The sequence below is a fragment of the Triticum urartu genome, chromosome 2A (assembly GCF_056163025.1).
Source record: "Triticum urartu cultivar PI428250 chromosome 2A, HENAU_Tu73, whole genome shotgun sequence".
In the NCBI taxonomy this organism is placed as follows: Eukaryota; Viridiplantae; Streptophyta; class Magnoliopsida; order Poales; family Poaceae; genus Triticum; species Triticum urartu.
In genome coordinates this window covers 76,918,046-76,930,012 of record NC_141874.1, presented here as the reverse complement: position 1 = coordinate 76,930,012, position 11,967 = coordinate 76,918,046, and the positions used below count along the sequence as shown (strand labels likewise).

At 43.5% G+C, this 11,967-nt stretch overlaps 2 protein-coding genes across 3 annotated transcripts; one reads left to right on the top strand and one right to left on the bottom strand.

The window, feature by feature from the left end:
• The first annotated feature begins 2,505 nt into the window (after window positions 1-2,505).
• Window positions 2,506-6,490, top strand: LOC147983874 (lipase-like). Its single transcript, XM_087543198.1, has 11 exons — window positions 2,506-2,660; window positions 2,896-2,972; window positions 4,178-4,257; window positions 4,376-4,441; window positions 4,649-4,696; window positions 4,825-4,892; window positions 5,009-5,081; window positions 5,179-5,340; window positions 5,518-5,712; window positions 5,804-5,880; window positions 5,972-6,490. Exons 2-11 carry the CDS (start codon window positions 2,900-2,902, stop codon window positions 6,186-6,188), a joined length of 1,059 nt encoding a protein of 352 aa, XP_087399324.1. The 5' UTR covers window positions 2,506-2,660; window positions 2,896-2,899; the 3' UTR covers window positions 6,189-6,490.
• Window positions 6,491-6,607: 117 nt separating this feature from the next.
• Window positions 6,608-11,183, bottom strand: LOC147983873 (putative serine/threonine-protein kinase PBL7). 2 transcript variants are annotated; one of them, XM_087543196.1, is made up of 5 exons: window positions 10,811-11,183; window positions 9,094-9,272; window positions 8,760-8,952; window positions 7,813-8,204; window positions 6,608-7,704 (listed from the first exon to the last, which is right to left on the bottom strand). In XM_087543196.1, the coding sequence occupies exons 1-5, from the start codon at window positions 10,908-10,910 to the stop codon at window positions 7,165-7,167; spliced, it is 1,404 nt and encodes a 467-aa protein (XP_087399322.1). In that variant the 5' UTR covers window positions 10,911-11,183; the 3' UTR covers window positions 6,608-7,164. The 2 variants fall into 2 exon arrangements, with proteins under 2 accessions (XP_087399322.1, XP_087399323.1); XM_087543197.1 differs by having other exon boundaries at window positions 8,760-8,949; window positions 10,811-11,182.
• Window positions 11,184-11,967: the final 784 nt, after the last annotated feature.

The following is an 11,967-nucleotide window of genomic DNA, read 5'->3' as shown; positions in this document are numbered from 1 at the left end:
GAGATGACCGTTTGCCTTGTGTTCCGCCACTGGGGGAGGGTCCGCTCGACGGCAACGCTGAGACTCCATCTGGCGGGAATCTATTGCTCCCGACCAAATGGCGCATGGATTTGGCCTCAAGGCAGTCGTCGCTGCCTCACTGGAGCCGGTGCAGTCCGTTTGGCGCTCGAACGCCGTGGCAGATGCGTAGCCCCTCTGTTGGTGAGCCAAGTCGTAGGTGCACAGTCACTTCACTTCTGAAGCAAATATGTCATGGCGTGCCTATCGTGCGAGGCAGCGGGCGTGGGAGGCCACGGCAAATGTCGGCAAGGCCGAGTTGCACTCTAAGTCCCCGCATATGGTGCCCAACAACCCCTTTCCCCGCACCAGGGCGTGGTGGACGTGGCTGGCTACGACATGGCGGACTCACATCCACCGACGACGTGCGAGGCATGGACTCCGATGAGAAAGAGTAGGGCATGGGAGACAGCGACACCTCGAGCCCCGTGAGCCGGTGCGTGTCCCATGTCCTATTCTACCTCACCGGCGACTGCAACAACACTTCAAGGGGCGCATCCGGCCGCTGGACATGGACACGGCCGTAACAACAAGGACGGTCACCGACGGAAATTTGGACTAGTTTTATGTTGCTAGTAATCATATGGATTTGATGATTTGCAAACGGTGTATCTGATTGTTGAAACGACTGTTTAAGTGCGGATTTTGCTAGCTGTGGTTGTAGATACTCCCCGATCCAAGCCATGTCACTGCGGGCACCGGTCCCTAGTGGCCGAATCTTGGTGCAACCAGTTATTAATCGCATTTCTATTCACGCGTGGCGGCGGTGCCGCACCCGTAGCCGGCGACGCTTCTCCTCCGCGCCACGCGGCGGTCCAGCTGCACCGGCGGCAGCACGTGCCGAGGACGCCCCTGCACCGCCGCCTCGCCTCCTCCAGTCCAGTCAACGCACGGCCTCTCCCAATCCTCCTCTCTCTCGCGCGCGCGACGATCGCGGCCGTACGTGCTCCGGCGTGGTTCCTCTACGTAACACGATGCCGCCGGCTGACTTTCTTCCTTTCCGGCAAGAAAATTCACCCCCGCAGCTCAGTTGAGACCCCGCACGTAACCGCTTCCGCGACAGACCGTAACCTTGTCCTTGTGTGTCAGCAACCACGGCTGCTGGTCGCGAAGATTAAAACGCGTTCACTGAGGAAAGAAAAGGATAAAATATGGGAACCACTAGGGTCGATCGCTCGATCATCTTGCACCCGAGAACCAAAGGCTGAAGAGGTCGCTGTTGAACTCATCATTGGCGTGAAGGCGCTGGATTCCTCCGGGGGACGCTAAACCCTCCAGTATTTCTTCATTTTCATATTAGCGGTCGGGATAAAAGATTACGGTTTGGGGCCCCCTACCGTGCCGTACCATTGCCGGACCTCAACAGCATAACCGGAGGATCGGCATCAGAGAAGGGAGCTGCGGAGGGGGGGCCGGGGCATATTCCCTTTCCTCTCTTCTCGCCGAGGCAAACAGCTAACAAGCAGCACGCTCTTTTTGACGACGGCATTTTGCAGCTCGAGCTCATCCACAAACTCCGTTCACAATTTCTCTAAAAAAAAACTCCGTTCACAATCTTATACTCGTATTACGAGACGGCGGGAGTATATTTTAAATATTTTAATATAAATAACATATAGATCGAAATGAGTCAACAAACACACTAAAATGTGTCTACATACATTTGATTCGGAAAAAGGTTAAAACATTTTATATTTGCGAACGGGGATAGTGCTCCCTTTTGTTCGATAATGTACTGTCTATATTCTTTTTAAAGTCAAGCATCACAAACTTTGATCAAATTTGCGCAGAAAAACATTTACGTTTAGAATATCAAACTTATTTCATTCGATTCATCATAAGATGAACTTTCATACTTTATACTCCCTTCGTCTGAAAATACTTGTCATCAAAATGGATAAAAAATGTTTTCGGACGAAGGGAGTATATTTGGTATCCATTTTGATAAGAAAAACTTCTAGATACATCATTTTTTATCTATTTTGATAACAAGTATTTTTGGACGAAGAAAGTATATTTGGTATCGTAACATAAATAGTTATCTCTAATAACTTGGTCAAAGTTTCTAAAGTTTGACCTTTTTAAAAATCTATACGCACTATATTATAGAACGTATGGAGTAGTAAATAGTAAAGTAGAAAAAAAATGGTTTAAAGGTTCAATTTTTTTTAAGAAAAATATAGCGCCGAAAATGCAAGTGTCCTAGATGCACGCAAAATTTCATGGCGAGATGATATTGGGAAGCTCCAAAAAAAAAGATACAATCTAAAGCTTCGAAAATAGGCATTTTAAGCAATCCTTTTAATTTTCAAAGAACCACGGATGTCATCTTGGAATGGAATTCCACACGAGCACCCGAGCATATTCGACGCCCAAATAGTAGCAATTCATATATTCTTTTTCGAATTTACTACTCCGTATTTATAGGGAAGCAGATGAGCTGAGGCTCCAATAGCAATTTTCGATTCTCCTTTTCCATCGTCCCTTCCGCGCCGCATTAATAGAGCTCAGCGACCGCCATCCGCTTCCTGCCTCCCCCTCCCCTCCAGCTCCAGTCCAATCTCACCTCACCTTCTTCCTACCCATTTCCAGCCGCCGCCGAGGTACCAAATCACCCTCCCCTAAACTCCCTCCTTCTCTCCCCTTCTTGTTCTGCTCACGAGTCGCCAAATCCAAGCTCGGTTTTCGTCAATTTGGTCCTGGACGCCGCCCATTTATCCTTCATTTTCTGCCTCCGCATTTCGATGCTCCCGAGGATTCCCCACTCAGCTCCCACGGCTGTTTTCTACTCTCTTGTCGGTGTGATGGTAGTCTCATCCATGGAGATGCGCCCTGCAGGTTCATGGAGCGACGGAGGCGGGTCGCCGTGCTGGCCCTGGTGCTCCTGCTGCTCTCGGCTTGTCATGGCAGAAGAGGTATGGCCTCGATTATCTTTCTTTTTTTTTGTTGGGTAACTGTTCTAAGTTTTCCTCAAATGAATTCCAAGAACGCGTTAACTAATTCAGTAGCGATTGGGCTGTTTACTGAATTCATTCTGACTGCCATGATTGGAGAAAGCATAGACGAATATCAGTGCACACGCAGGCATTTCAAAAGGTGTAATCATGCAGGGAGAGAAAGGGGGCAGCTATGGCACTGACGAAATTGCCCTGCTCCCTGTAAATTTCCCCAAGTTCTGATTGCCTGTTAGCCGCACACTGGCCTACAACTGAACTAATTGAATGCACTTCTTGTTGTTGTGGCTGGGGCCTTGGGGGTTGTATCCAAACATCTGGAGAAAGTTGTACCATCTTTGTGTGGACAGAAAAGGAAATTAGGTGGCTGGCAGTTGGAACCTACCTGGTCCCTTGTTAACAAAATGAAGTTCTGGTTGCATATGGTTGGTCACCTCCAGAAAATAAAAGGGTTGAATTAAGAAGAACGAGTTGATGAACCGTGGCGGCAAAGAACCATTGTACTGTTGTGGAGCTTGACTTGCTCTGGGGATTCCACTAGCATCACCCATGATGCCCCCAATTGATCTTTAGCTGCCATATCTAAGCATTATGTTCAGTGATTCACAGCAAAAGACCATCATAGATTCTTTTGGAGCTTGGCTTGACAGATCTAGTGCGTGTACAACATATGGCACTTAACCTAATACTCCTATTTGATAAGGCCCCCAACTGATTTTGTCTGTCATATACTCATATCACTGCAATATTTTCAGTTATCCACTTGCTCTAGGTGGATTTGTGATTTGTGAATATAAGTGGTTTCAGCCTTCAGGACATGAGAATAGGTGAAATTGAATCACCTATGCCCTTTTAACTTGGCTGTCACCCGTTCATGCTTAACCTCTCCTGGTAATTAGAACTTACTTTTGTTCTATCCCTCAGATATTATATGCACAAACTTAATCAAAGTGAACTTGTGCTAAAAGCTGCCATATATGACAGGCAAAAATCAATTGGGGTCATCTATTTTGTTTGCTTTCAGTTTGTTCAATTTTGTTTTTCTTGGCGTAAATGTTTGTCCATCTGCTTTGGCATCTTCTTATATCTGAAATTGATCTTCTGCACTTGTGTTCAGGATTGCACCATTTAATATGCTAATAAACTAACTGTTTTCATTATCGCAGAGTTCTCTGTCAAGAATCATGATCAGAGTCTTATATATGATCATACTCTTGCTAAGACCATCGTGGAGTATGCTTCAGCTGTAAGTTGAACTTATTCTCATTATTGCATTAAATGCATGTCATGCTTTCTAAATGGGAGCTTTAGTTCGTCTTTGTCTTGAATCTTGTTAAGTCAAATTAACTAAATACTGTCTGCAGGTGTATATGACAGATTTAACAGCTTTGTATACATGGACATGCTCAAGATGCAATGACTTGACTCAAGTAAGAAACCTTCCAACTGTTCTCTTCCATTCATATCTATCTAGGGGTGCTTATTTGTTTTCCTGAAATTATAACTGTTCAAACAGTAAGGGATCTATCAAGATGCTCGCCAATGGTTGGTTGGGTGTCATATGCAGCAGCCCGTCAACTATACAGCTTATAGAATCTGTCCTTTCTTATTTATACATTCACCTACTTCTGAAATAGGACTTCGAGATGAGGTCTCTAATTGTTGATGTGGAGAACTGCTTGCAGGTTCCTATCTTAACACACTCCATTTTAAGTTTTCATAAATTTCCGGCATATTTCTTATCAAGTGTACTGAACTTTTCATGATATGGCCTTCCTTTTACCTGCCATTCTACGGGTGAACAATGTGACAGGCATTTGTCGGTGTAGATCACAATCTAAATGCCATAATAGTTGCAATCAGAGGGACTCAAGAGAACAGGTACTAATCAAATTGCATGTGCTTCTAGTATTCCCAGTTAAACCAGTATGCTTTATGTGTTACTATTCTGATTTCTTGAGTCACATGTCCTTTATGTTTTAAATTTGCTTGCTCAGTGTGCAGAATTGGATCAAGGACTTGGTATGGAAGCAGCTTGATCTAAGCTATCCAGACATGCCAAATGCAAAGGTTATTGCCAATAAGCTGTTTATACTTTCTTAAAAGAGAAAAAAGGAAAGGCAGATGCACCTTTTTGCTAAAAGACTTTCTACTACTATGGTTAAAGGTGCACAGTGGATTTTTCTCCTCCTATAATAATACAATTTTGCGTCTAGCTATCACAAGTGCTGTGCACAAGGCAAGAAAGACATATGGGGATATCGGCGTCATAGTCACAGGGCACTCAATGGGAGGAGCCATGGCTGCCTTCTGTGCACTCGATCTTGCTGTAAGTACACAAAGATCCAATGTTTCACAAATACTGTACATTCAATGTCCAGACTCTTAATTCCTTCCAGGTTATATAAATTGCGATCTTGTATCAAATTCCTAACACCAGCACTCCAATATTTGAGGCTGGTTATTATGTAAGCTGTTGATTTTTCTCTTCAAACCCTATCCACAGATCAAGCTCGGAAGCGACAATGTTCAACTCATGACTTTCGGACAGCCTCGTGTTGGCAATGCCGTTTTTGCCTCCTACTTTGCCAAATATGTACCAAACACAATTCGACTGGTACACGGACATGATATTGTGCCGCATTTGCCACCTTATTTCTCCTTTCTTTCCAAACTGACGTACCACCACTTCCCAAGAGAGGTATACCTTGGGCACAAACTTATAAATATGCTTTCCAACTTCTAGGAAGCCTTTATCACAGTGTTATGCTTAGTGCTTGCTCATATTTTAGGTATGGATCGACGAATCTGATGGCAACACAACAGAACAGATATGTGATGCCAGCGGCGAAGACCCAAACTGCTGCAGGTTTTTACAGACCACAGACCTTCCTTGCAGCTCAACTGCCTGTCTCTTTAGCTCCTAGTTCTAACATTATCCCCATCGATCGTTTTACTAGGTGCCTCTCCATATTGAGCCTGAGCATTCAGGACCATTTCACATACCTGGGAGTAGACATGGAGTCAGATGACTGGAGCACCTGCAGAATCATCACAGCACAAAGCGTTGAGCGATTACGTAAGGATCTCGGCAGCAACATCATCATGACAAAGCACGGCGTCGAGGTCTCCATTGTTGAGAATAGCATGCAGACAGACTGGAGCAGTTCCAGATAGCATACAGCATCTTGTTAACACCAATTTAGTGCAGAAGATGGTGCCTTTTCTTTCTCTTGAAGAAGGGGGGCTTCAGTTGGGGAATTTCATTCAGATTGGGTTGTACATTGTTCTTTCATAGCCTGTGAATATGTAGGAATGTAGACACGAATTATAGGCTCTAGAGTGTAAACTCTTGTCGGATGCACGAAAGATCCGTCTCTGTGTTTGCATCTTGTAAAAAATACAATAGCCATGCAGATATCTATACAGATGTCGCGAATCTGGGAAATAAAGCAGAATAAATTGAGATGAAATGTCTATTAGATGTGTCATAGAATTCTAATCTGAAATCTGACCCACACTTGAGAAAAAGAGGCAAATTCTTCTCTGAATAGTTGTTTATTCAGATTCCAGTATTTGGCTACCTTTCACAGCAGTTAGAACGAAAAACATTCATATTTACACTCCAAAAAACTTGTATATCGTTTACTTTAGTCTGTACAACCATGCCTGATTGTGATATATCCTCTACAGATCATCATTCCTTTTATACATTCTTACAAGGTATGGACAAAAGGAAAAATCCTCTAATATCAGGATTTACTTACAAGACAACTCTTTTTCGATGCACAAACATATATGGCAATACCAAAAACCAAAGAAAACCTTATCCTAGCCGATAAATACAAAGTGGGTGATCTACTATACGTCGAGTGACGCTGTTATTGATCGAAGCAGGCATCCTGGGAGACAGATTCCCAGCAGTTGAACAGCGTCTCCCTTTCGCAATACGGTATGTGATAAGTGTTCAGTAGAAACAACAAAAACCCATGGAGTGTAATGTATGGTCAACAGGAGTGGGGAAACACAAGCCTGGCTGAGAGAAAAATGCTGGTCTGTAACCACAGAGAAGCACTCACCCCTCACCAATGCAGGTGTGATGATGCCTGGCAAAATTAACGGCAACACTGCCCATTCGTATTGGCCATCAAATTCAAACCTGCCTGCTATATTTGCCAGGGTCTGCTCTCAGTTTCTCGTGGGCATCGACCTTGACAGCAGACTTGCGATCTCTATCAGCTTCACTGTAAGACTTCCCACTGTGCAAGGCAAGCAGTACTGGCACATCCAGGCCATCATTCCTCCCAGAGCTACTGCCACTGCAGCAGCCTTCACTGAGATCCTCTTCAAACTCCCCTCCTCTAGCCTCCTTTCTCCTCAAGTCCACGGCGTCCCAGTTAAGCGTGTCAGCTGCACGTTGAGCATCAGGAACACAACTGGTTGTCCGTCGGTGTGCTTTCGCCCTTGGGGTAGACGGGCAGGTCCTACAGCTTTTCGGATCATAATGTTGGGAAGCTAGATAAGAAAGTGCAGTGACAATGTCCCCTATGAGGGGCCGGGACGCCGCTTTCTCCTGCAAACACATTGCTGCAACGGCTAAAGCCTGGTACAAACCCCTCTTGGGATACCGGCCTTGCAGCAACGGGTCGGCCATCTGGCAGAACTTTCGACGGTCTCTGAACATCGGGCGAGCCTGCAATTTATATGGATCAGACACTTGGCACCTATGAAGAAATGAGAAAAATGTCCATCCCCTCTACACCAAAACTGATGGGAAGTAACTTAGTGCGGTTGAGCGTACCCATGCGACAAGATTTGACTCCCCATCAGGCTTGGTGTGATCAATGGCTCTCCGACCTGTAACAAGTTCAAGGAACACAACACCAAAACTGTAAACATCAGACTTTACTGTCAACTGCCCTGTCATCGCATATTCAGGAGCGCAATAGCCATACGTTCCCATAACTCTTGTTGATACATGAGTGTTTTCACCAACAGGGCCAAGTTTAGCAAGCCCAAAGTCAGACAGCTTCGGGTAATAATCTTCGCTCAGAAGAATATTTGATGGTTTGAAATCTCTATATATGACCGGTGGATTTGCCTTATCATGCAGGTACTCCAAACCTTTTGCTGCACCGACAGCTATCCTCATCCTTGCATTCCAATCAAGGGGCTCCCTGTCTGGTGGGCGGTCTGTCCAGAGAGTGATCCATGAGTTAGTACAAAAGAAGAAATATGGATGACAATTTCTTGTTGAGGGGATGAACAACGTGTATATTTTTTCTTAAGGGTTCTAGAAAAGGTTTCGGATGGCGAATAACTAAGATGTCAAATGTAACTGGTAATAAATCAAGTTGAAAATTCTGAAACTGAAGCTGAAATTGTTTGTGATTTGGCCCTTAAGGGAGCTGAAATAATAGGACCACTATCTGTTTTTATAGAGTTGTATATGTTAGCCATGTGATATCCTCATCGTATAAGGTTTTTTTTTTTTTGCATATTTACCACACCTATACATGTATAGAAGTTGTTGCTCTTGCATGTTCTTTATGAAGCTCAAGCCAACTACTCCCTCCGTTCTGATTTACTCGTCGTGGTTTTAGTTCAAATTTGAACTAAAATCACGACGAGTAAATCGGAACGGAGGGAGTAAATATGAAGATACTGGTAATATGTAAAAATACCAATTGCGATCAACCACTGAGAATTATTTTTATAGGACAGGAAACCATACAATGAGAAGCATACCATGCAGATGATTTTCTAACGATCCCAATAACATATACTCATAAACGAGGAGGCGCTGATCACCATCTGCGCAATAGCCAATTAATCTGACAAGATTGGGATGGTGCAAGAGGCTTAGCATGAGAACCTCCACAAGAAATTCACGATTTCCTTGGAAACCGTTTCTGTCGAGTTGCTTCACAGCAATAACCTGCTAAATGACACAGGCAAAATGGGTAACGTCATGGAAATTACCAATAAATTATCTCTTAAGTTGCAGTACATGAAAGATAACATCCGTTGCTCTTTTTAACAGAAAAGTGAAATAAAGTTTACAAGGCTAGAGATAACAAACCTGTCCATTCTCCATGTGTCCTTTATAGACACGACCAAAACCACCTTCACCCAACAAACAATCTTTTCTGAAATTCTTGGTAGCAATAGCTAGCTCTCGGAAAGTGAAAATCTTTGCCGGGCCATGTGGAGCACTTCCTCCTCTGCGAACAGAGCTTGAACTACGAGAATTGTATCGATCTGGACCCACCCACCAGAAAAACATTAGCATATAGTTCCTCAATTATAAGCTTTCTTGAATGCAAATATCATATAGTCCAGGAAATATAAAAGGAAAGGACCTAAAGAATGGACCATGACGCATAAACAGCTATAATACATATCTAACATTTGATGACCTGAAGACCCGTTGGCGCATTCACATCTATTGTCGAATACTCTACTTCCCTAACTCGTCCAGAACTGCCATTTACACTTAATGTCATCAAGTTGGTGGCATAAGTTGAATTGAAGTGCAAGATACTACTCTTTTGAGTTGTTGGAAGTGATGTACAGTCAGTACAGAACAAAGCTATCCTAGGTAGCTCCAATATAAATACCTTCACGATCATGAGCATCCCATTAACAGCAGACCATTTTTATAATGATATAAAAAAGGTACTACTATCACCGACACTTTATGGGCCTTATAGTTATTTAATTTCAAGTTTAAACACCAAGCAGATATGTACAATGAAAACTCGTATCGTATCACCTCATGAGAAATTTTACTAGCATTAGAGAAACACATCTGTTATTGCTGCATAACAGTACCACTGTACACTGAAGAAAAGAATTAATCAAACATAGATCTCTTGTACCACCCTTCAGTGAGCAAACAACATCTAAATCGGTTTTAGATAATTATTATGTGATGTAAAATACTTCTGGGTGCAGGTAGATGAGAAATTGCAGCAGCCACAAGGACAAACAAGATCGTGTGTACTTCTAATCAGGGATCAGACTTGCATGTTCTAGCAGGCAGCAGCTAAAAACTAAACTGTGGCGCTCGCTTCAAACTCTTCATCGGCCCCAACAACCAAACAAAGGGAGAAATCTAATTCAAGCAAGCTCGAAGCAACCGAATAGCCACCCCAAAGAGTAAGTCAGAGACAACAAGTGTAAACAACACATCAAATATTTGTTTCTTCGGTTGCTTCAGACAGGAAGTTAGGTAGCAAAATCACTGCAACCGCAAACTTCACATGAGACATTTCTCTCCCTTTCACGCAACTTGAGTTCAGAAAAAAAAACAAATACAATTTTCTGCCAAGAAATAGTTCTTTTGTGTGTCCCCTTCACCACCACTACCTCAGCAAGAATTCAGACTAACATCTGCATATCTGAATAAATGAATGAATCATCTACCGCGATAGAATCAAATATACTCTTCTACATGCAAGGAATCAAAATATACAAAACTAATTCGCTTAGTCCCGGCCCGATAAATCAAGATGCTACAGTTAAGCACATGATCCATGTCCACCTCAACGACTCAACCGCCCCCAAGGCCCCAACCAATTGGCAATTAGGTGTTCTAAAAACACGGCAATTAGGGATCAGCTAGGCCTCTTGTACCGTCAGGGAACAATAACCTTTTTATGCCTGAATCAATGCTCAGAAATCACTAAAAATCATCAGACATCTGAACGGACAAGACAGGAATCAGAATGACCAAAAGATCAGTCCTTCCGGTCTGCGCAGAAACTGGACAAGTCAAGTCAAGATGCGGGCGTTACCTGGCGCCGGCTTCGCCGCCGACGGCCGGGGCGACGGCGAGAGCGCCGCCGCGTCCTCCCCGGCCTTCCCCGAGGACCCCGAGCACGGGAAGCAGCTCATCTCGCCCGGCCGTCAGAAAATGCCGGCGGCCAAGAAACCCCGGCGATCTTTGGACCGTGCTGATCTCCCCGGCGTGGAAAGTGAAAATCTTTGGGGGGGAGCCGGGGAGAGGGGATGGATGGCGAGTCAAAACCGGAGAGCGGAGAGGCGTGGAGCAAAAGGGCAGCTCGGGAGGGCAAATTTCGTGAATATTATAATGGCGGTTGAAGTGTTCTTGGCGAGGCAGTTTGCTGGTGGCCAGTTGAGCCGAGCTGAGGTAGTTGCGCTGTCATTTTGTCGAGCTAAAGCGGGGGATGGTTACAGAAAAGGGGCGCCTTTTATGGTTTCAACAAGAAATTTAAAACTATTCTGATTGGGATTGCTCATAGTCTAAGGTATGCCAATATTCGATATAGGGTTTGACATGACACAAGGCTGGACAGGTACAAAAAATGCCGTCTCACCTGGTATCTTTTGAATCCTTCAGTACAGTATATGCTCATAGTATGCAATAAATTAAAAAAATACTCCCTCCATTCACAAATATAAAATGTTTTGAATATTTCAATATAGTCTACATACATTTGATTAAAAAAAGTTAAAACATCTTATATTTGTGAACCGAGGGATTAGTCTTCTATAGAAACACTAAATAAATATATTAAAAAAACACTAAATAAATATTCTGTAACATGGATGCACATTATCATAAATACATGCTCCGTATGGGCTATTGAGAACTAGACTGAGATTACAGTGAAGTCGTCAGAGTCGTCTCGCTGCCCGTCGAGACGTCACCTCCCGCTAAAAAACAATGTGTATAATAAGTATTGTTATGATCATTATTATTTTCGTAGAGACACTCAAACAATATATATTTACTCCCTTCAATCCATATTACTTGTCGCTTAAATAGATGCATCTAGACAAATTTCAGTACTAGATACATCCGTTTGAGTGATAAGTAATACGGAACGGAGGGAGTACATAAAAACAACCCTTACGAAATCACTCTTTGAAGAATAGAAAATTATGCCAAATTCTTGATTAAATAAACAATGTCTTCCTTTTGCATCCA

Bases quoted from the DNA above. Each gene is read 5' to 3' on its own strand.
- LOC147983874 (XM_087543198.1), top strand. From the start codon at position 2,900: ATGGAGCGACGGAGGCGGGTCGCCGTGCTGGCCCTGGTGCTCCTGCTG. The intron at 4,442-4,648 runs GTAAGAAACCTT...CTTCTGAAATAG, and splicing joins GATGCAATGACTTGACTCAA to GACTTCGAGATGAGGTCTCT. The intron at 4,697-4,824 runs GTTCCTATCTTA...ACAATGTGACAG, and splicing joins ATGTGGAGAACTGCTTGCAG to GCATTTGTCGGTGTAGATCA.
- LOC147983873 (XM_087543196.1), bottom strand. From the start codon at position 10,910: ATGAGCTGCTTCCCGTGCTCGGGGTCCTCGGGGAAGGCCGGGGAGGAC. The intron at 9,273-10,810 runs GTAACGCCCGCA...GGGTGGGTCCAG, and splicing joins GGCGGCGAAGCCGGCGCCAG to ATCGATACAATTCTCGTAGT. The intron at 8,953-9,093 runs GTTTGTTATCTC...TGTGTCATTTAG, and splicing joins GACACATGGAGAATGGACAG to CAGGTTATTGCTGTGAAGCA.